At 31.1% G+C, this 24359-nt stretch overlaps 4 protein-coding genes across 7 annotated transcripts in view; 1 reads left to right on the forward strand and 3 right to left on the reverse strand.

The window, feature by feature from the left end:
• The window catches only part of LOC149888891 (uncharacterized), a 380578-nt gene that overhangs the window by 249916 nt on the left and 106303 nt on the right, over positions 1-24359 (reverse strand). The gene's annotated exons all lie outside the window — the stretch shown is intronic.
• LOC145189020 (prolyl 4-hydroxylase subunit alpha-1-like) lies at positions 1783-6832 on the forward strand. 4 transcript variants are annotated; one of them, XM_090088100.1, is made up of 13 exons: positions 1786-2453; positions 2534-2674; positions 2963-3165; positions 3280-3331; positions 3996-4171; positions 4406-4581; positions 4815-5059; positions 5212-5320; positions 5795-5845; positions 5949-6011; positions 6104-6172; positions 6357-6453; positions 6606-6832. In XM_090088100.1, the coding sequence occupies exons 6-13, from the start codon at positions 4498-4500 to the stop codon at positions 6674-6676; spliced, it is 789 nt and encodes a 262-aa protein (XP_089944226.1). In that variant the 5' UTR covers positions 1786-2453; positions 2534-2674; positions 2963-3165; positions 3280-3331; positions 3996-4171; positions 4406-4497; the 3' UTR covers positions 6677-6832. The 4 variants fall into 4 exon arrangements, 3 of the variants coding, with proteins under 3 accessions (XP_089944225.1, XP_089944224.1, XP_089944226.1); XM_090088099.1 differs by lacking the exon at positions 4406-4581 and having other exon boundaries at positions 1783-2453; XM_090088098.1 differs by lacking the exon at positions 3996-4171 and having other exon boundaries at positions 1783-2453.
• On the reverse strand, positions 7590-15415 carry LOC145188932 (voltage-dependent calcium channel subunit alpha-2/delta-3-like). Its single transcript, XM_090088095.1, has 6 exons — positions 14693-15415; positions 13750-13911; positions 12668-12904; positions 9052-10246; positions 8693-8889; positions 7590-8527 (listed from the first exon to the last, which is right to left on the reverse strand). The coding sequence occupies exons 1-6, from the start codon at positions 15285-15287 to the stop codon at positions 7635-7637; spliced, it is 3279 nt and encodes a 1092-aa protein (XP_089944221.1). The 5' UTR covers positions 15288-15415; the 3' UTR covers positions 7590-7634.
• On the reverse strand, positions 17104-22282 carry LOC145188906 (voltage-dependent calcium channel subunit alpha-2/delta-3-like). The gene is made up of 6 exons (XM_090088096.1): positions 21278-22282; positions 20890-21060; positions 20398-20634; positions 19116-20310; positions 18818-19017; positions 17104-18105 (listed from the first exon to the last, which is right to left on the reverse strand). Exons 1-6 carry the CDS (start codon positions 21864-21866, stop codon positions 17249-17251), a joined length of 3249 nt encoding a protein of 1082 aa, XP_089944222.1. The 5' UTR covers positions 21867-22282; the 3' UTR covers positions 17104-17248.

A 24359-nucleotide genomic window follows, 5' to 3' on the forward strand; every position in this document is an offset into this window, starting at 1 on the left:
TCTATCAAAAGCTAAAATTGCTTCGTCTCAGTTGCTCGAAGAAAAATTTAAAAAGAGGCCGCTAACTACGCATATAGTTGTGAAAGAATTCTCCTTCAACTCAAAAATAAATCAAATTATGTTTCCTTTTCAAGTTCAAAACTTCATCATTATTCAATATTTAAAAAAAAATTTAAGTCTTATAATCTTTGCGTACTTTTGATTTGCTTTTAGAAAATAAAATTAGTCGTTTTTTTTTCTTAATCAACTCACATTTGCAACTCTCGATCGTTTTCTCTTGCGAGGAAACTCCTCGCAAAAGCAAAATGAGAATAAGACATTCCTTGGAGGAATGCCTTATTCTCATTTTGCTCGTTTTTCTCGATACGATAAAAACTTATCTTCCTCATGTTCAAGTAAACAGTATTTAACAAATTGTAACTTTTAAAAAGTTTCACAAAAGTCCTTAGAGTTATGAACCTTCAATAAGATTATACAGTAATTATATTGCGTAACACGATTTACGCCCTTGGATAGCTGCTGTTATTTCCTATGTTTATTCACCCTTGAAAACTATGAAAATTGGGTGTAAGTATTCATTAGTTTTAGGGTTTAATATCCTTTGTATAGTTTTCAATCTTGTGGTTACCCATAAAGTTTAAATCACTACGACAAAGTTTATCGTTGCACTCTACGATCTTTGTTAACTGACATAGATAGCGGCTTTGAAACTTGATTCAGACAATTTAGAGAAAACTCTTGAAAGTATTAATGACTGGAAAAACTTTATCTAAGATTGTAACAAACTATTTTATAAAAATCTTGTTTAAGTGTAATGAAGGTAACAGTTTTTTTCGATGCTGCAACTTGGCTCCCAATATACGACGTTATTTTTGACTATAAAAAATTTGGTCCGCAATTGTTAGTCGCGCTCTGAGGCATCATGCTAAACAGGATCTAAAGGGCCGCAACCCTAAAAATAGTCTGATGATTTAAATAATAATAATAATAATAGTATGCTGCACATAAATATCAAAAAACATAAAAGTCTACAGTTCTACGACAGGTTTTTTTCTTCATTTCATAATGCCAAATTATTAAGTTAAAAAATTGGAAAAGTGCATGAAGGATTTTTGGACTTAACTCAATCCAAGGAGATGACCAAAACTGTTTATTGAGTTACTGACGATTCTCAGTAAACTCGAGCTTGAGATGATGAATATTTTTTGAAAAAGATATAGCAACTGCTTAACGATGTCAGTCTTAATAGATTAGTTTTAGACATAACTAGATGTGTATATGAGATCTTTACAATCGTTAAATGATTCTTGTGACAACAGCTATCAACGACAACTGTCGACGACAAATGGCTTTTATTCGGATAGCTTGAGGTTAACTAAGTTATTGACCTAACACACTCCGAACAACAAGTGTTGGCGTACCGTGTATTTATACTCCCTTTAATATTGCCAAAATGTTCTAGAAAGTTTTCATATTTTATTTTTTATAATTTGGTAATGTTAAATGGTAAAAAATGGCATTTTAACACTAATCTTAACAACTCACTTTTCTTATATTCAAAAGTTTTCAAAATCTATTATTGGTATATTTTATGGATTTTCTTTATGATCAAATGACAATAGAATTATCTTTAAATAATACGAAAAAAGAAATTTGAAAAATACGGAATATTTAATGTCCGATAAATGCAACTGTAATCTTACGTCGACGTAGCTTTTTAAAGGCATCACGCTTGGTTTAACAAAGTGCTGCAAGATAACTTCATATTTGCCTTGGTTTTCAGGCGCATTGTTCTGAAGATACCTTCACATTTGCCACGCTTTTCGCGCGCATTGTTCTGAAGACGAATATTAAGTTCGAAGAGCCAACTAAACATTGTTCTCAATAATCTGAGTAGATCTTGAATTTCACATGGTACGCATGGCAGGTTTTTTCTTTCACTAAAAGTCACCGACATATGTGCTAAGTAAACTTGTGTAATCTTTAAGTAGGAGTTATGCATGTGTTGTATATTAATTATTCACAGAGAAAGATTTAATGAAGTTTGAAGAACTACGAACCGGGCACATATTTTAGCTGTTCAAAGAAAATATTCATAAACATGAAGGAAGTTAAAAATATTGTATATTTATGTCTTTTCGTTGTATTTATTTGTATTTGCTCATCCGAACCTGAAGGAAACGTGTACCAATCTATAGCCCACTTGGAACCGCTTGTCGAAATTGAACGACGACTTGTCAAAGTAGCACGAGAATATCTTAATGACGAAAAATTAAAATTGAAAGGTCTGCAAGGATTTGCTAGGTCGGTAAGAGAGTCGCTCGAACTTTCCAGCGAAGACCCTATAAAATACTTAGGTAATCCTGTAAATTCTTATCTACTCATTAAACGATTTACCTCTGGTTGGAAAGATCTTGCTGACTTGTTATCGATAAGCGACGAGAAAGCAAACGGTAAATTTTTAAAAGAAAAAATCAAAAAATCAAATGCTATTCATTAACACGACTTTAACGCAGTGGTATTTCTGTTTTAGATATTAAAACGATTTTGAAAGCAAACGAAATATTTTTACCGACTTATGACGTTGATATGGTTGGTGCCACTGCCGCCATGTTTAGGTTGCAAGACACTTACAATATTACAGCAAGGGAAATAGCGGAAGGAGAAATTAATGGTAATCGAGACGCTTTGTTTCTTTTTAGAAAGCTTATATTTCATTTAAGTGTTCGTTGTTCTTCACCTACTTCATCTAATTTCAATTTTAGTTTAAAATTTTGAGCACGGTTAAAATCACGCATAAACACATTCAAGTAAAATTTGAAAATTAAACTTAAATGTTTGTCTATGCGTGATTTAAGCTGTGCGGCCCTCCCCCCCCCCCCCCCCCCAATACCATTCCTCATTCCATAAAAGCAACACTGACTTTTCTTACAATTTATATTTTTTAATTCTTTATTATTAGGGATCAAAAAAACTAAGCACAAGCTAACTGCTCAACAATGCCTAGAAATCGCTGAAATGGCGCACGAATCAAGGAGATATGTTCATATGGCAAATTGGCTGAAAGAAGCAGAGAGGATCATGAATGATCCTAATCTTCAAGATAGAGTGGGAAACATTACAAGAATGCAAGTGAACGAGTTCCTGGCGTGGATGAATTATTTGGTATTATATTTTATATTTATTTTATTTATATATTTATACTATATTTATTATATTTATTTTAAATATTTAAGGGTGAAATATTTTTGAAATATTCTTCATTCTTGCTTCTTTCAGTCAAACGACATGGCGGAAGCCCTGAAGTATACTAATCTGATCCTTAAAGAGGGTAAGCTTCTTGAATTAAACTTGATACATTTTTAAAATGTTTTCTTCTGATAAACATTTAGAATGTAATAAATAGGTTTTTTTTTTTTTTTTTTTTTTTTTACTGGATTTTCAATTTTCTAATAAAAACGTCCTCAAGATCTCTTCAAGATTATTGGTTGTTTACTTTATGCTTTGAACCAATCACTTTTGATTAAGTTTAAGCAAAAGTAAGTGCCGATTAATTAACAATTGAGATTACTTAAATATAAATACTAAACGTGGATGCCTCCGAATTAACCCTCCAGATATTTTTAATGTATAATGAAATCCTGTCTAAATTGAGTGTGAGAATTTAAAATAAATTAACCATAGTATTTTTTAAATTTAAGCATAAGGGGTTTTGATATAAGTACTTACCGTCCTAAAACCACTAATAAATGAAAAGATCGAAAAGTAAAACATCTGTTTTGCATACTTATCACTTTTGCTTCATTTTGTTCAAGAAATTAAATAAGATGGAATCTGATACGTTTTAAAATGTTTTAACGATAAACTTAAAGCGTTCTTAAATTTTCTTTTCTTTTCTTCTTTTTTTTTTTTCGACTTTGTATAATACATTTTATCGTGAGAAATGTTTCACCAAATAATTCAGTGGTATGCCAAACATATGCTTTACTTTGTAGATCCCACATACGAACCGGCGATAAAAAACAAAGAATTTTATGAGTTTTATAACCAGGAGAATGTGGAAAAATGGTTAACACCAGAGCAATGGGATTATAGAGAGGAATTACAAAACGAAATCTTGTTTTATAAAAGTCGATACGCCAAAGCATGTAACGAAAGGATAAAGAAATTGGTAAAATATGGTCCTTTTTAATAGGAAGAAGTTGCAATTGAACAGGATTTCAGATGGACTGCTTAGTACATAACCTTAAAATCATACGCGGAACTCTTTAATGCGTATTTATGAACATTTAAAGAAAAAAAAAATTAATCAAAGCATTGAAAATTGTCTGAAATCCTATCAAATGTAACTTTTCCTATTTGTTTACGACTTTAAGTGATTTGCCAAAATTGTGAAAAATTTTAGATCCAACTAATGAGCAGGCCCTAAAAAACAAGCATATTTATGGATGGTATGTTACAAACAACCAAAAAGGAACTGAGCCTGAGACTCAATACATGGAAATGGCAAAACAAATCCAGGATGTATTTGTTGCTTCTCGTTATGCTCGGGCTTGCCGAAGAGATGAAAGAACAAAGACGGTAAGCATCAATTTCTGATAGCTAGATATTCCATCATCAAGTGAGGTGATATACTTGGAGATAATGGTTATTTAAAAATATTTTGCTCAATATGCAAATAAGAGATGATTCACTGATTATTTTGTAAGTATATGCAAATGTACAAATAAATGTTGGATTACAGTTTAGGCTTAAAAAGGTAGCAAGCAGTGTAAAAAAATATTACTTGTATATTTAATATTTTTTCTGGCTAGATTGCAGTTAAAGACATTAACAACTTAGTTTGCTATTACAAAAAAGACAAGCCACGTTTGTATTTGAAGCCCTTAAAAGTATCTCGAATGCATGACAATCCAGATGTTCTTGTTTTTCATGACTTGATATCAGAGGAAGTTGCAGAAAAAATCAGAGATGTTGCAAACCCAAGATTAAGGCCTGCTGAAGTAATTGATCCAATCATTCAAAAGCATGTTACGGCTTCATACAGGGTGTCAAAGAAGTAAATGATGCTTTCATACTTTGAATGTTATGGTTTGCTTATTTTTATTATTTTCTGATAATTCAACAGCATTTTATCAGTTTTTTGAGAGTTTAACAGCAGAAAATAGATCTTGCTCTATCATGAAAACATAGTTAAAAAGTTTCTTTTAGTGTTTTCTTTGATGATGCCTTTGAAGAAGAATTAGAAATTTCAAGGAAACTTCAACCAATCATGGAAGATGCTACTGATCTCAGTGATGAATATTCAGAGCAACTTCAAGTATGAATGGTTTTTTTTTAACTAGTAAATAATATAAAGAATAAAATGCTTTTACGTGTACTCCAGCTTAATAGAAAATTAGTATGAGAGCTCTAATTGACCTTTTAAGATTCAATTACTTGAGTAGCATGTCGTCAGCTTACTATAAATACCTTCTATGTCCTTTTTTACAAATTTTACAGGAGACACAAAAAACTAATGATAAATACAATAGACCCACCAAAATGATTGAACAATAGATGGCAGTTTAATATATTTCCGAGGCAATTAGATTTATGTAGTTTTGCATAGAGCTGCGCATTAAGAAAACTGACCAATTTAAATCAAAAACTCAAAAATGAAAAAATCAGATTTAGGAGGTTTTGATAGTAAGCCGATGATGTTTTCTTTTGGATCTCCTCTATATCACTTGCCATTCCCTTGCTTAAGAAATAAGTCAATATTTAATTTTATCAGTAGATATGTTTTTTTTAGGTTAACAACTATGGTTTAGGAGGACAGTATGAATTTCATGTTGATTTTGGGGTTAGAAAAATTTTTGCTTTCAATTTTATTGTAATAATTTTTTCTCTATTTCTTAATTTTATTTAACTGTTTCTTAGTTGATTTAGGATTTACTATTCTTTAGGACCCAGGTTCACCTTTAGATAAACATGAGCATGGTAACAGAATTGCTACTTTGTTAATTTATGTAAGTATTCTAAAATGAATAAAGTTTAAAATCATAAAATTGTTGTGAAATTTGTTTTGCATTGAAAAGTTTAAATGTGTATTATTGTTTAGTTGAGTGATGTTGAAAGAGGTGGGGAAACAGTATTTACAAGACTTGGTCTATCATTAAAACCAAAATTAGTAAGTATTAAAGTTTTTTTTAGTCTAAAATAAATGAGAAAATATTTTGTTGTAAAATTTTCAAACCCTTTTTACATACTCTGGTTTAAATCAAAAAATATTTTTAACACTATTGATATTTTCTTTTGCTAAGCATGTACAGTAAATATTGCTTTTAGTATTTAAAGGATACTTTTAACATTAGGGAGATGCTGCATTCTGGCACAATCTCTATAAAAATGGATCTGGAATATATGCAACAGAACATGCATCTTGTCCAGTTGTATCTGGTTCAAAGTGGGGTAAGTTTTCAAAGCATACATAGATGCATTTAAGGCTTTATGATTAATTTAATATATTTTAAAAATTTAATAAAATGTGAAGCATGTGCATAAGATCCCTTACAGTTTTTGCACTTTTTGATATCAGTAAAAAAATGTTTCTCTTTGTTCAGTTGCAAACAAATGGTTTCATTCTTTGGGAAATGAGTTTAGAAGAAAGTGCTCACTAAATCAAAAGGAATAAGTGGCGTTATTTCAGGGATTGTAAAGAAGATGGCAGTATTTATTTGAACTCTTTTCTTTCCTTTGGATAATAATGATGTATAAATTGTGATTTGTATTTTTAGCTGGTTATTTTTGATTTATTGCAACATAGATGTCTTTTTCCAGTCCTTTTTAATGAGAACTTGTTTTTTCTTGTTTATCTTCGTATGAATTTTGCATTTTGATAAATGAACGCAGCTATTGTTCATGGTTAAATTATCACTTTTAACAAAATTTTCGTGTGATTATATAATTTTGCACACGAATTTAACTGAATGCGTGAAATGCGTTTCTATACGAGATGCTAATACTTATTACTTACATAAATTGTTTAATATAGAAAAATATTTAAATTCTTATTTATATATCTTTCCTAAAACTATACACTTGATATTTCTTCCTAAATTTGTTGCACAAACAAATTTTATGATACGAATGCTTTCAATAGTTTAACAAAGTTTATTTGTGAGATAAAAAAAAGGGATGAAAAGATATAAATTATGCTAAGATGGTGCCTCATTCTACACGCTCGCAAATTGTGATCATTGTTATCTTCGAGAAGAAGTTTGCCAAAGTTTATTCAGCAATAAAACCGCTCAGTGGTTTATAAACCGCTTAATTAAGTGGTTTAAGTTTTATCAATTGAGCTAGCAACAAACTTAACTGCATAATAAATATCAATATAAAAAAATAAAGTAAATAAGTAATCGTGGTTTTAGTTATACATATTAAAAAAAAAAATTAGATATTTATAATAGATATATATATATAAATTATATAATAAATAGGTGTAATTTTTGAATCTTAAATCTAAGAGTGGTTGTTGTTTTGCACAAAAACGAAGGGGACGGGGGACGAAAGGTGGTACAAAGTTGACAAAAAACAGTCCCTTAAAACAGAAGGAAATTACAATCCTTTTATTTTATTCGTTCATAGTTTTAAAAGAAATATATTCTTATATTAAACAAAAGTATTAGAAGTAAGCTATTTAAAACGATTGTTACAGATGAATCAAGGTTAGAAGCACTTCCACAAAACTCGGAGAGTTCCTCCTCATCTTGGGTTTCGTTGTAACATTTACCAGGCATCACTCGAAACAGTTCCTCTTGCGTACAAAAATCGTCATCTTGATTTTTATTTTTTAGTAAGTATATAGGGTTTTTCCTACAGCTAAAACTGTCCGGTTGGTCAGCGACAATAAAGATCAGATTTGTGTTTGGGACTGGAGCTAAAACATAAGACTGAGATCTAGAGGCTCCACAATCAACATTCCGAAGCGTGACTTGACTTCGTTTGCTTTTTTTAGCTTGCTCTTCCCTGACCAGTAATTCTTCCCATTTTTGGTTTTGAAACAAAAAAAACGACATAATTTTCGTGCACGAGATTTCGATATAATTATCGGAATTTTGTGAAAAAGCGAACGGTATTCGGAACAACGAAATTGTGAGTATCAACATACGATATATTAACCACCCGGTTGAACTTAGTATCCATGTGGTTATTTTAAGTGCAAGTTTGAAAGGAGTCAGTAAATAGTTGGAGTTAGAATCATATTCTTTTGGTTCCAGACATACACCCTGGTTATCCTCTAAAACAATTTTTCTGAATATAGAAATATCAGGACTGGAGAAATGCTCCATAAGTTTCCCTTGAATTTCGCCGAGAAAAAGTCCAATTGTTCTTTCACCTTGATTGCTAACAACTATATAACCGTTTTGGTCGACAATAGCGCATACTATGCTATTGTTATCTTTGCAATCAAGCGCAATTGACAGTGTCATATTATCAAACATCTCTTTTATCAACCCAGAATTCATTTCTGTACCGGTAACTAGGAATGGTGGAATATAAAAAAACTAATTAACCGTTTAGCAAAATAATATATCATTTGATTGGTTGAGACACTTTCTGATAACTTACTAAAATCATTACTTGGCAAGTCCTTGTTAATGATTATTTAGCAGCAAAATGATAAATGATTAAAATTAATTCTAACCTGCTACTAATACTCTTTCGCCATCACGCTCGATCCAAGACGAAGCTTTTACCTGAAGAAAGACAACTTCATCATTGTATGTTGAGCGATTTGGAGTTGAAACTATGATATTGAAAAAAGGCATGGCTATCGCTTGCTCAAAAATAGCAGTACGAAGAGAGTCACGGGTAACAATTGTTGCATTTGTAGAAAACAATCTAAAATGAGATTTTTTCACTCAAATGACGTTAGTCAAAACCCTCAATCCCAAAAATCTCTAATAACTTAAGGTAGGGTACACACTATTCTCTATTTCTCGTTATAATAGATTTATAACTTTTAACGTGTTTGTGTTATGTGTAGGTAGAAAATATATATACCTTGTGTAGCCCCCGCTTGTCCCAACATAAAGAGAGAGAAAATCTGGATCTTCGTATTGCTTTTCAGCCAAAAACCCAGCCCAAGATTCATTTATGCGTGGAAAGGCTAAACCGGCAGTAACAAGCAAACTTGAAACCATGGTTTCATCGCAAACATCCAAAATATTTTCTATACTATTGAAGTCTGACAAAAATTTATATATTTCGCTGGCTGTTGGATAAACTTTAACATCAGTGGTGGATTTAGTATCATTTGACGTAATATTACAAAACAGCCAAGCCGGTATATCAACGTAAGTAGTAATAGGACTAGCTGAGGTGTTAGTAGAGTTTTCAGGTGGGCTGACATAAAGAGCATTTAACCCGTTTTGGTACAAACTATTGCTGATGTTTCTGTCCACTTCAAAGTATGTTATATCAGCATCACTTAACGCAAGAGACGAAAAGAGTAACGTGTTGTTGACTGGATTGAAATAATACGTCATGTTGTTTTCTGCGATCTTTCGATTATCATCATACAACCAATAAGTAGGGAAGTACATTGTTCCATTTTCACTGCTTAGCATGTGTTGCTTTAAAATCTTTGAATCATTTTTGTTCACGCTATATTCTAAATCTTCGAAATAGATATTGGTTGGTGGAGTAAGATAACCCGTCTGATTTTTTAGTTTCGGATGAAGTATAATAAACCCGTTGTTATTTACAACTACAGTATGACTAAAGTACCCCAAAGAACTAACTGGAACCTCCTGTTTCAAGGCACGAATCAACATATCTACTCCTACAACTCCAGAATAGTTACCTGAGCTAAAAACACCTAGAGACACCGTTAAAATCATGCCAGCTCCGGCACTATCTAAATAAAGAGGAGTAATTTTTGACTTAACTTCATCGTTTCGACGCGCAATCGGCCTACTTAGTACTTCTAAATACTCTAAAACAGTATCCCAAACGTTATTAAGAGTTTCTACTTTATAAAAGTAACCGCGATTGTTACATGACATCTCTTTAAGAGCACGATCATCAGGGTTTTTCTTTCGTCCAACAAGATATGAAAACACACGCACTTTCTTACGAGCATTCAATTTATCGAATACATCTTTGGCCGCAGAAGTGTAATCACCTTCAATTCCGTCGCTTATCACCATGATCAATTTGTTACACCCGGCGGTATAAGTTCGATTATAGTTTACTTCTATATGAAATAAAACCTTTATCAGTATTTCAATTTCCTTTTTTATTTAATTTTCTACTTCTTCAAATCCTTTTATATAGTGTGTGCGTTTGTATTGACAAGGATGCGTGTATAATGTATGGAAGACCGGGGCTAGTTGACTACAGCGTTAAGTTGGCACACTGCGTTTAATTTTTTTCCACCAGAAGTTACCAGAATTTCTATGGAACTTTTCTTCTTAACTGATTCATCTTCCAGTATAACATCAGGGCAATTAGCGCATCCGCATAGAAGCTATAGCGAATTTTGTGTTTTTTTACAGGCTTTTTAACTGGATTTTTAACTAAAGTATTAACTACAGTTCTAATAGCATTAGCTATAAATCGAAGAGATGTAAGTGTTGTTTGGTTCACTCTAACCTGTCACAGTCTGTGTTTTTCAATAGTTCATCTGTTTTGGAGGTCTGTAGACAATTTTGTGAACAAAAAGCTTTTGGAGTTAGTTGGCACAAAAATCGTGGGGCTAGTTGGCAACATGTGTCAACTTACCCCTATTTACATTGACCGTAAATTCACTAAAGCCTTATAATACTGCAGATTTAAAGACTAGAAATTGGGCAACAAATTAATTTAAAATTAATCATTTTCACCATAAAAATGACAAATTTGATCTTTAATCAGAACAAAAGATAATCAGATCAGAAAAATTGTTAAGTTAAAATGGTTGTTGAATTTGAACAAGTGGACCAAAAGTTTGTAGACAAATTTAAAAAACACTTGGTTCTACGTAACTTTTCTCTTTTACTTTCTGATTATCTTATCAAAACGAATGGAAAAAGGGATGAAAACAGCCAATTGTTCACTAATAGAAAAAGGTCCCAATTCTTCAATTTTTTTAATTTACTTCCTTCCATCATGATTTAGACAACTTTCATGTCAATCTTTTTTAATTGTCTTTTGATCCTGTTCGCTAACAGTTTTGCATTTGTTGCTGCCCAACCTTGCTTTTAAACCATATTACCCAAAATGGACCAAAAGTCATCATTTAGCCTGGCCTTCGAAACATTTGGTGGATTCACATGCTTTGGCATAAAAGGTACAATTTGCTCAATGAGCCAATCTGTTGTTGTTTTTGCATTATGAGACGTGGCTAGGTAAGACCAAAAAATATAAGTATCTTGTAAATGATGTTTGTTGATTAATTTCAACAGTTTAAGTAAACTATTTTGACGATACACATGGGAATTACTCGTCAGACCTTTGGTCTTCCTATGCATGGCGCACAAACATCTTTACTAAATAACGCCAAACATAGAAGGACTTTTGGTGCAAACTTCTCCTTACATTTGAATTTTTCATCCGGTAGACTGATTTATTTGTTGCGTGAACAAAATCTGGCATTCTCAGGCTTGTTGGTATCTAAAAATGTCAACTATTTTTCATCCTCAGTCACGACGAATTTTACTTCCTTTGTTAAACTTCTTGTATTATTTTCACACTTTGGACCATCCTCAAAGCGTTTGATGATCCGATAAATTGTTGCAAATAGGATATTTTTAACTTGAAAATGTTTTACCATTAGGGCTTTACTCAATTGTCAAAAAGCATAAACACGTCTCCGAAGATTGACTTGTTTTTCCATATGTGGAACATTAATCAAAAAATTCTTTATATATCTAAAATGAGAATAATATGGGCTACAAACAATATCAAGATTGCTTTATTTAGCTAAACATTTCTCCTTAAAAATTTCCCCCCGACTCGTTTAAATTTGTTAATCATCCTTTTAATTCGATTTTTAATCGACGTCATCATTCTTGTTTGTGCGAGGTGAATTTTTAATCGGCATCATCTTTTTTTTTTGTGCGAGGCATCATAATTTCTACTAATATAACTTATTTTCGATTTTTTTAATCAGTATATATTCCACAGTTGAAATGAAAAGAAGAACTTGTTAACAAGCTAATATAATTCATATTCTTTTGAACTGCATTTTGATATTTTTAAAATAAATTCACTAAGAAATACATGAAGCTCAAAAACTTAAACTGTAGCCAACTAACCAAGGTCTCTTAAACAGCAACAACAAATATTGCTTCAAAATCTACTGCATTATGTTAATAATATAGTATCTGAATGATGTGCACAAATTATATTTAATACAAATGTTGATGAGTAAAGCCATACAAAGTTATTGAAGAATCACAGACAATAATACAACTTCGTTTTGAGTTCAAGCGAACGAAACGTTACAAAATGTGAAAGGAAAAAAGTCTCATTTTAACATGGAGTTAATGACAAATGATTTGTTCCGTTTTTTATTAACATTGATACATTAAAACGCCTATTACAAAATTAAAGCCAATATTGATACCGCAGAATTATAGTAATTATCTCATATATAGTTTTATCTAAATAATGCTGACAAATGTTATCTAGTTACCTGAGTAAAGTGTTTGAAACGCTGCAGTAATTCCCTTAGAAAGATCAAGAACATCTTTTGGATCAGGTATTTTGTTTATTTCCATCTTCATTCTTTCTTTGTTAAACTTTGTGGCTTGTATGAGAAATGGAATACAGGGTTTTAGATAGGATGACGTTTTTCCAACTGTTATCACATTGAAATAATCGTTTTCCTCTAAAGTGTCGATTAAAGCTTTTGCTGTGATTGCCCCGATAACTAAATATGAAGTTTTGAAGAATAGATATGATAACTAGAAATGAAAGAAAAACGATGTTAAAAAAATTTTTTTTTATTAAATGCGTTATCCAAAAAAAAAATATATATATTTTTTTTGTTTTGAAAGTTGATATTATCTTAAAAGCTCAGTTTGCATATAGAAAATATCAAAAAATTGCCAGATTTAAATCGTCCCCCTTCTCTCCCCATCATAAAGTTGAATTTTATAATAGTTACTTCAATCTAATTAAAAGTTGTAGTGTAGGATTGGGCTGGCGCTTTAACCTAAAAGGTTAGAAGAATTCTTTATTTGAACAAAAGTCCTTTCTTCTAGTCATTATTTTCTAACAATTCCCCGTTTTGTTGTTATATATTTGCAAACAAAAAAACAAAAAAGCAATACGTGACGCTGGGTTTTAGCACACCATTTTATAAAAACACCGCTTCTGTAATTAAAACAACGACGCTAACATGACGAACGATTAAAATGTAGCTATGAATTTAAAGCTGGTAAGTGTGCGCAAGACTCTGCTGGATTCAATAAAGCTTCCAATAGAAAATCAAGGTTTCAACATTCCAGAACGCTGAAGATAATCAACAATCGAGCAAAAACAACAGAAAAAAGTTTTTTTCAGTGCATTATTTGAAGTTTCTGTTTTTATGTGCATTATTTGAAGTTTCTGTTCTGTTTTTTTTCAGTGCATTATTTGAAGTTTCTGTTTTTAAGCTTAAAGTGAAAGCTTGTTTTTGCATATCAGTTTTTGACGGTTTAACAATAAAGACATTAAAACAAGACTTGAAAAAATCTTGTTGGACATACATCTATGAAGGCTTAAACTTCTTACCCATAGTTGTTCCTGCCATGGATCCTGACGTGTCAATGACTATTACAACGTCTTTTTGACTGGTTGAACTAATCTGATACCACACACGGCGTCTGCAATCATACAAGTCTGGTTGATCAGAAATATAACCATTTAAGTTTCCGGGATACATTCGCAAAAAACCTGAAACATTAAAAATGATGATAAACCTCATAATTCTTTGAGAAAAAAAATGCAAATATTGAAAAAATGATTAAAGTAAAAATAAATGACGAAACATTCCTTGATTCTCGAATCAAAAAGTTGCGTAAGGTTTCCATAAACATCTCAATCAAAAAGATAAAATTCTTTGAACGCAAGGAAAGAAATTGTTAAAAATTAGTTAGAAAATCTTAGGAATGTAAATTAAAAGAAACAAAATTGGTGATGAAATTGGAATTCCTTCCTTGGATGTAATGTCTTAAAAGATCTAATTCTTGCATTCAACATAAAAATGCCCTTTTAATCAGAAGGAAATGGTGTTTGATAGCACAAAACCTCAATTTAATAAATGAATTCACAATCACGTATGTTATAAAATTTTCTGAAAATCACCCACCAAATAATTCCATCGCCTTCCTTTAATTAAAAACTTACGCGCTTAAAGAAATAAGCGTCAAGCGTCTGAAGAGGTGAGAGCAGTAATAATAGTAAAATTAATAGTAAAACCCAGATATATATTCATAAGAATTGCTTTTTTGCTAAAAATTACAATAAAAAAAAGTTCTTTAACAAACGACCTTGTCACAGACAGTTACATGAACATATATGTATGTTATAACCTTACAAAAAACAACCAGTCTAAATTGTCATCAGTAAACATTTAAACAAACATTCATTAGGATGACAAACAAATTCAAATTATAAAACAATAATATTAAAATAATAGTAAAATTGTTCAGAGAAAAACAAAGTTAAAAATTACCTGAAGAATCGCAGTAAGACTCCATTATCAGAGATCCATCACTTTGCTGGTTTTTAATAAACACTGGATCAAGTTGCTCCGTCCATCGGACTTTGTTTAGGATATCTACACTGTAGCCGTAGATGTTCGTGGGAATGTGAACAAAACTTCTTGTCATGTTTATAAGCACATCTGTAGGAAAAACAAACACATCTTCCAAGAGGGATGCATTATTTTGACTAATGTCATTGGCAACATCACGAACATTGGGATAAGGAAACACCTCCAGCTCGTCATCGTAAATGCTCTCTTCTTTCAGCTGGATCACTGCATTTCTCAAGCTTTGTACAGTTCTTTCTTTCTCAACAAATATATCTGCAATCCCTTTGTTAAAGTTTTCGTTCATTTTCTGCCCATCTTTTTTTTTAAATACAAGATTGCTTGAGATAGATTTAAAGTCTTCATTTAAAGCCTTGTACTGTGTGATTTTATTGGTGTGGTAGTCCAGGATATTCGAAAAAATATTAGCGCCATCTCTTACCTTTGCGATTGACGGTATTTCATTATGAACAAATCCAAACAAAACGGCAACGTAAAAGCAATTATTTAAGGTCATTGCTTCTGATACTTCCGAAAATAACGCAAATTAATATAAGTTTTTCAGCCTAAAAATTTTTAGTCGGTCACTATGTATAAATGTGCTTTGCACAGTCATGGAGAAATTTTAATTGGTTTTTTAAAGTACCTGAAATAAAAAAAAAAAAAATTTGCAAAACTTTGTAAGATCAAAAATTAAATTCGAAAGATTGTTAAAAACTAAACTTGTAAAAAAAAATTTTCGTTGATGTTTATAATTTAAAATTAAATTGTAGAAAATTATATTAAAAACAAAACAGAAACCCAATGAAAAAATTTAACGCATTTTAAATATTTGATATTATAAATCTATTATATTTTGAGGATTCTAAATCTGGAATTAAGGTTATTGGTACTCGTCAACGTATTCAAGTTTACAAGGCGCCAGTTTTATATTCAACATATTTCAATTTTTAAAAACTAAATCAAGAAAATCTCTAAAAAAGATTTTTAATGAAAGCAATTCAAACTATTGCCTTCCCAACCCATTTAAAAATCTTCATACACAGATAAAAAAGTAAACGCTGCAAATCTGGTAACGTAATAGGTGAACTAATTTTCTGAGCTTGAATAAAATATTTACCCACTTTCGATTTTTGATCTATTTTGTTTTGAAGAACGACATTTTCGTTTTTAATTCCTTTTTAGCGGTTGAAAATAATTTTAACATTTGACCTGTCACATCGGTAGAGAAGAAAATATCTCTTAAAAAGAAAAGAGATTCAAGACCTTTAAATCAGAATCATTTATTTATAATTTAAAATCAGTTTGATCCGATAAATTATTTAAACATGTTCAAATTTATGATTCGTAGTAAGTATCAGCACTCTGAATTTTAGTTTACAACGAATAATAACAAATAAAGTGCAAACTTTTATATTTATATCAGCCATTTGAAATAAATCAAATTTACAGTATTTTTTTTTTTATTTAGACACACAAAGTTATAAGATTCCAAAAAAAAAATTGTAATAACCCACATAAGTTATATTTCGAGATGTTTGCATTGAAATACTACTCGATTAATCCCGTTAAATTTATTTTTTAAAAATGAAAAAGTTTTGTTATGAATATCAAATTGTTACAGCTAAACTTTGCTATTTTAAACGCATGAAGAGTTCTATTTTAAAAAACAGAAAGAGAAATTTGTAGTTTATTCGTTATTATTCGTTATTAAAGGAATAACCGTACGCCGAACGCAATTGCAGTTTTTACTCGTTACCAGTTCTTACTCGTTCCCAATTCTTAATTGTTCGCAGATTTTATTGGTTCCCGATTGATACTCATAGAGATAATCCTACCTGAGTGACAAAGGCAAACAGAACGTTTTATAATTAAAAGTTTCTGGTATTTATTTACTTTCTGTTAGCTTAAAACTCGAAAAATTGAAAATGAATTAAAAGAAGATAAAACTTCTCCAAAAAAAAATCAAAATATTTATAAAATTAACCTGAAAATACATTTTATTAACAGAGTTACAAAATTTTATTTTCCTCAGTCTTTCCATTTTATTTTTTCTAAAAATTTTATAAAAAATTTTTCAGTCTAATTATTCAGAACGATAAAGAAAATGAAGAAAAAGAGAAGAAAAGTCAAAAGATGATCTTGAACGATGAAAAAACTCATGGAAATCATTATGGAAAATCTTTCGAAACTGACAACGAATTTTTTTAAAGACATTTTATGTTTTAACTTTTTTTTCCTTTTTACTTTTATTGGAAACTCGTTTTCATCTTTTTCAACAATTTCAAACAATTTTTCCTCTTTTTCAACAATTTGAAATCATTTTTCTAAGATCAGTATGAAAATCCTGTTTTATTCGGATTTTTAAAATGTTCTTATTACATTGTATAAATGTGTCTACATACATACGGTTATATAGCATCCACTTACTAATTTACGTTTTATAAACAAACTATTTTTTTTAAAATATTCAACATTTTAAAATGAAAGATAATATAGAAAGCTAATGGAAAAAAAAGTAACAAAAGAAGGTCGCAAAGCACTATCAGCTCCGCAATATTCTGAACTTTCTTCATACGATTGAGTCTGATAAAAACATTTATCGGGTTTCTCTCTATCTCTTTGGTCTTGAATGCAAAAATCGAGTTCTTGGTCTTTATTTACCGCCGTTTCTAACGGTTTTTGTTTGCAACTAAAGTCATTAGGCTCAGCAACTATAAGGATCAGATTTGTCCCGGGCACACTAGCTAGAGTAAAATTTTGAAATTTCGACGGTTCGCATTTCACTAAGCGTTCGGAATAGTTACCGCTAATACTTTCTCTTTGAAGTAGCTCTTCCCATTTATTCTTTTGAAACAAAAAGAATGTTAACACTCTCGTGCAACTTATGTTTGTAGGATCTATTGTAGTTTGTGCGCTGGTTTCAAATTTTTGTAGCATCGAGAAACTCAGCATGAAGATATGAAAAAACACGCGCCAAGTGGAACTAAGCAGCCATGCAGTCAAACTAAATACTAGTTTTAGAGGAGCAAGTAGAATACTGCCAGCAGAATCGTAATTTTTTTGTTCTAAACATTCGGCCTGAGTGTCGTCCAAGACAATTTTTTGAAATATCGAAATATTAGGACTTGATAAATGGTCCATTAACCTTCCTTGAACTTTGCCAAAAAAAGTTCCTACCGCATTTTCCCCGAGATTACTAACAATAATGTAACCATTTTGATCAATTATTGCACAAACAATGGTGTCATTCTGTGTACAGTCAAGCCCTATGGAAGCCGTTGCATTATCAAATATTCGCTTCATCAAACCAGAATGCATTTCCGTACCAGACACTAGTAACAACACAGACAGTTAGTAACTAATAACTTTAGCTATGTAAGTGTCAAAATAATTTTTCATTATCAGTAAGTTGCGTCATCGCTAGTTAAGTTAAAATTGTTTTTTTTAAACTTATGTTTGCATACAGACATATTACAGCAACAACAGAAATGACAACAACAACAACAACCAACAACAACAACAAAATTTCCTCAGAAAATTGTAAAGCTATTCCTGAGTAATTCTACAGTGCTGATTTCGAGAACCCAAATCAATACATTTTTAACCATTTCAATTTTTTATTGAAATACGCTATGTACATGTACATACGCTAATTTGCATGGTTTTTTTTTACTAAAATACGCTATGTACATGTATACGCATGTATTTGCATGTAACGAGTTTTAACAAGTATTTCTTAAAAGTATTAGATACTTAAATGAACAAACTAAAATAATAAAAAAAACAAACACTAAACTAACTAAAATGTAAAATATCCAATAGTTTTAAGAAATACGTGGAATTGGTTCCAAAAAAAAAACTCAGAGCGAATTAAATAACTCGGGTTTATGATACAACCTAAATAATATTGACACGGGGGTCAATACGAAGACGATTTCAAGAATACACGACGGGATTTCAAGATTCAGCACCTCAGAAATTTTAGAGCGTAGTAAAATTATTTCAGAAAAAAATTTTTTTCTAGTTTTTTCTACGTTCACTAACCTGCTACTAAAGTTTTTGTTCCGTTTCGTTCTATCCACGAAGCAACATTAACATTTAAATAGTTAAGTTCTTCGACATTTGTTTTTCGGATTGGAGTTGAAACTATAATTTTACTATCAGGAACTGCTTCGGCCTGTTCAAATAGGGAGATCCGAAGTGAATCTCGCACAGGAGGTACAGTTTTATTTATTGAGAAATGCCTAAAAAATTTATCGTTATTATTGGCATTGTTATTAGAATAGTGATCATTATCATCATCAAGACAAAAGATAAGAAAATTAAATTCATGTTTTCATACCTAGTGTAACCTCCACTCGTGCCAACGTAAAGTGATAAAAAATCTGGATTTTCAACTACTTTTTCATGCAGCCACTTACTCCAGCTTTCATTTAAGCGTTTATATGCAATACCAGCTATCATTATTAAACTTTTGATCAAATCTTCGTTACAGTCTTTACTTAGAGTGCTTAAATTTTGTCCTGATAGATAAGAGTACAATTCGCTAGCCGTAGGGTAAACTATTTTATCAACAGATGACGAGTTTGCCATCGCGGACTTTATGTTGCAGTACATCCATTCTGCTACTTGAACGTAAGTAGAAAAAGGAAGTGTTTCATTGCTAGTCAAATTGTCAGTATCGTTCAAGTAAAGAGCACTTAATCCGCTCTTGAACATATCGTTATTAATCCATTTACTAATCACCATATAGTTAACATCAGAGTCGCTTATCGCCAAAACAGAGCTGAGTACTGTGTTATTGATCGGATTGAAAAAATATGTCATATTGTTTACAGTGATTCTCTGGTTGTCATCATACAACCAATATGTTGAAAAACGCATGGTTCCACTTGTCCTTTTTAACATTTTTTTTTTTAGAGTAATTGAGTCATTCTTGTTTACACTATATTCTAAATCTTCAAAGTAAACATTTGTTAGAGCCGAAAGATAGCCTGTTTGCTCTCTGAATTTTGGATGAAGAATTATAAATCCGTTATTGTTTATTATAACTGCATGACTAAAGTACCCTAGTTCACTGACAGGAATCTCTTGTTTTAATGTTCTGATAAGTATGTCCATTCCCACTACACCTGAGAGATCGTTTTTGTTAAAAACACCCAATGACATCGTTAAAACCATGCCAGCTCCTGTGCTATCCAAATAAATTGGAGATATTTTCGGCTTTATCTCAACACTTTGTGCCGCCATCGGTCGGCTTAACACTTTTAAGTACTCTACAACAGTGTCCCAAACATTCCCGATGGTTTCAATTTTGTAAAAATAACCTCGATTGTTACATGACATCTCTTTTAGAGCACGATCATCGGGATTTTTCACTCGTCCAACAAGGTATGAAAACACTCTCACCGATTTTTCAGGATTCATCTCATCAAAAACATCTTTTGCTGCAGAAGTATAATCGCCTTCAATGCCATCGCTAATCACCATGATTATCTTGTTACAGCCGGCTGTATACGCTCTGTTGTAATTCACGTCTATAGGTTGCACGAATAATGCTCATAATAATTGTCTGATTGGTTTTACTAAAATTATTTATTATTAACGTTTTTTTTTAAGTTTACCTGACTTTAGAGTTTTGAACGCAGCAGTTATTGCATTTGAAAGATCAAGAATATCTTTCGGGTCATCAATTTTGTTGATCGCCATTTTCATTCTCTCTTTATTAAACCTCGTTGCTTGCATAAGATAAGGAACGCATGGTTGAAGGAACTTTGATGACTTTCCTACAGTTATCACGTTAAAATAGTCGTTCTCCTCAAGAGTATCAATTAGAGATTTAGCTGCGACTTTGGCAATGGCTAAAAAAAAAGATAATTATGAGTTAAAATTAAATTTGTTAAATCTTCGCAAGAGCTCTTTATTTCAAAGAGTCACTTGATACTCAAAGTCATTTGGTTTCCTACGACTTCACAAATCTGTATTTAAAGTAATTGGAAAGCTAGAGTCTAGCATGTGGTATTATAATGAAAGATGAAGGGAAGGGGGAGGGGGAGGGGGGAGGAGGAGGGGGGAGGAGGAGGAGGGATATAAGAGAAAGGTGTCGACAAACCTACCAATATTATTTCCAATCATCGAACCAGATGTATCAAGAATTATAACAATGTCTTTTGGACTTGCCGAACTAATCTGATACCACACGCGTCGCCTGCAATCGTAAAGATCGACATAATCAGGATCATCCTTTTGATAGCCATTTAAATTTCCGGGGAACATACGAAAAAGCCCTTTAAATAAAAGAAAAAGAAACTGAAAATCGAGCTAAGAAGCAAGAAAAAAATTTTTTTATTAGAAGTTTTTTTTGAAACGTGTTTTTACAGGTAATTCTCTGAACTTTAGAAGTTTGATAATACAAACAAATATAAAAACAAATATACAACAAACAAATATAAAAACAAATATATTTCCCCCTTCCCTTCCCCTTCCTCCCGCAATCCATCTTACCTGATGAATCACAATAGTATTGGAGAATTAGAGAAATGTCAACTTGTTGATTTTCAATAAACACATCATCAAGCTTCTCAGTCCATTTTACTTTGTTCAAAATATCTTTATTGCCTTTGTAAATATTGGTAGGTACTTGAACAAAGCTTTTTGTTTGGTTTATTTTTACTCCAGTCGGATACCTTGGCTCAATTGCAATGATTGATGCGTTTGGAGACGGGTCAATATCGGCTACGTTGGGGTAATCAAAAAACTCAATGTTTGGGTTATAAGTATATTTACTTTCTAAATCCCTAGTTTTATTTGTGAGGTTTCGAATTAATTTTTCTTTCAATGTGAAAAATGTTTCTATTTTTGTTTTGAATTCGTCGTTGAGTTTCTTCCCATCTCGCTTCTGGAAATCACTGTCATTAAAAAGTATTTTCAAATCGTCATCCAAAAATTTATAGTTTGTTATTTTATTTGTTTGTTCATAAAGAATTTCAGAAAATACATTTGCAGCCATTTTGAGATCATCAGCAGATGGAATACTTTGTATCTCAACGAGTCCTAACAATGGGAATACGCAAAAACAAAAATTTATCCGCATGTTCTCCCTCCGTTTTTTAATAATTGTAAACTTGTTCAAAAGTTATCTTTAAATATTTTTGCTACTAAAGTAAAAATATCAATAATACAGAGATCATAAAGTTGCAGAAATATTATAGTTATAAGAGACAAAATCAAAAACAACCATAGCAACAACAATAAGAATGTCTACTGTATCTTAAGAAAAGTCAGTAACATCATTAGCTGTTGCTTAAAAGCAAACTTTGCGAACATAGAATCAAAAAGTAACTCAGCATCTTTTAAAACATCGTTTAAACATGACTTGAATGATTCTTTCTTTGTAATTTTTCTTTGTAAGACATTAATTTTAGGATTAACCAACTAAAACTTTTGTTCAGTTTTTTCGTTGCTTTTTTTTTTTTTTTTTTCGAAGACTCTGGATTTACCTTTTCCGCTTTTCGTACTTTTTTTAGAAAAGCTCTTTTGTTTCAAGTAAAAATGGAAAGACAGTTGAAATAAAAACGAATATGAGATAAATTATTAAATAGTTCTTCTCAACAGATGTTACTTCAGCAAAACTTTGAAAATGGAAAATTAAAATATAAAAATGAAAACTGTTATTGCAATTAACGCATTCTCAATCTTTGGCAAACATCTAAGTTTGTTCTTCAAGCCCTTTTTAGAAAATCTCAAATTTATTTTGTAATTAAATTCTAATGTTGTAAATATAAATAATATTATAAATATCAGCATCTATGTTAGTTTAGAGAAAAAGTAATGCAAAACAAAAATAACTAAAAAAAAAGAAAAGAGCTAATCCTTGAAAGGTTGGCGTGTATGATTATTGTTGCTGTGTTCTTTTTAATCTTGTAACATCTTCGAACTTAAACTATTGACAACCACTACGAGCTTTAATTATTGACAAGATTGTTTTTCGCTTCTTGGTTTGAGCAATTGTTTAGACATTTTACGATTATTCAAAAATTACTGATTTATCTTAACTTCATTAACTAATTTCCTAACGGAGAAGAGCAATTCAGCAGATGGTTTTAAAGAAGAGCAGATGAATTGATCATATAATAGGCTATTGCACTATTATAAATTCATTCATTTAATCAATTAAATTGTAGCTAAATTAGAACTCTTCTATTCTCCTTATTCGTGATTTCTTTATTAAAGTTTCAGTATAATGGCTTATAAACTTTTTAAAAGTCCTGGTGTTGCGTTAAAAAAGTCATTAAAAAAGCTAACAAATAGTTCTGCGCATGCGTAATGCATAGTTAAAAAGTGTTCTTTAGGGTATGATATTAGACGTTACTAAAGTTGCATTGTTTCATTAGAGTATGTAAAATATTAAAAATTAGTTTATAGTCTACATTAAAAATGCCTGTCCATGTTTTATCAGTTGATGAAATTGTTTTACACTTTAAATTAAAAATGGCTGTCCATGTTTACTAAGTTGCTGAATTCATAAGCTTTACTACTGATATAAAGACCAGTAGTTCAAATGAAAGCTTTTGAGCCTGACAGGTCACTGTTTAGACAATACATTTAATCAGAAAACTGTTGTACTTAGAATAGCTCCATTTCCTGAGAGGCATTCAGCAGCAAATATTGCTGAATTGATTGAAGATATTATGGCTGAATTTAAAATATCACCTTCAAAAGTTCATTTAGAGATAATGGTGCAAATATTATTAAGGCTATTAAAGATAGCCCATATGATAGTATGTCTTGTTTTTTACACACACTGCAAATAGTAATTAATGAGTGTATTTTTGAACAAACAGTAGTCAAGAATGTCATTGCCAACTGCCATTCAATTGTTGGGCATTTCAGCCATTCTCCCCAAGCCTGCCCAAAACTTAAAGCTCTTCAAGAAGCAAACAATGTTCCTAAGCACAAACTTATTCAAAATGTTCCAACAAGGTGGAATTGTACCCTATTATATGTTAGAACGAATTTATGAACAAAGGAAACCTCTAATCATATATGCACTTGAAAATGGTAAACTTCCTTCATCAAATGCAAACAAATGGATGATTATTGGACAGTTTTGTGTTTTGCTAAAAGATTTCCACAAAACAAGAGTTTGCTTAAGTGAAAGAAATTCTATTGTCTCAGATATTATACCACAGATACAGTTTTTGAAACATTTGATTAATAAAGCTTTCATTGATGACATAATTTAACTAAATCAATGGAGAATAGATTCAAACAATATATGGATAACTATAACATCATCTTGTCAACCTTTCTTGATCTCAGATTCAAATTAAAAATGTTCAAAAATGAAAACACCTTTTCAGCTGCTAAAACAAGTATTGAGAACATAACCATTCAACTTATTAAAACCCATGAAAATATGAAAAACATCTAAGTTACTAAAAATGATTGGTCTGCAGCTTGTGACATTGAAAATATTGACTTAGAATATGCAAATAATGGTACAGTACTTAATGAATACAAAGATATAGTAGAAATAGGTTTTGACAGTTGCTTTGAAGAACATGTAGGATTTAATTCTAAACAT

This window comes from Hydra viridissima, unplaced genomic scaffold, assembly GCF_058129835.1.
Source record: "Hydra viridissima isolate aposymbiotic clone 2 unplaced genomic scaffold, HvirCarnegie_v1 scaffold_5, whole genome shotgun sequence".
In the NCBI taxonomy this organism is placed as follows: Eukaryota; Metazoa; Cnidaria; class Hydrozoa; order Anthoathecata; family Hydridae; genus Hydra; species Hydra viridissima.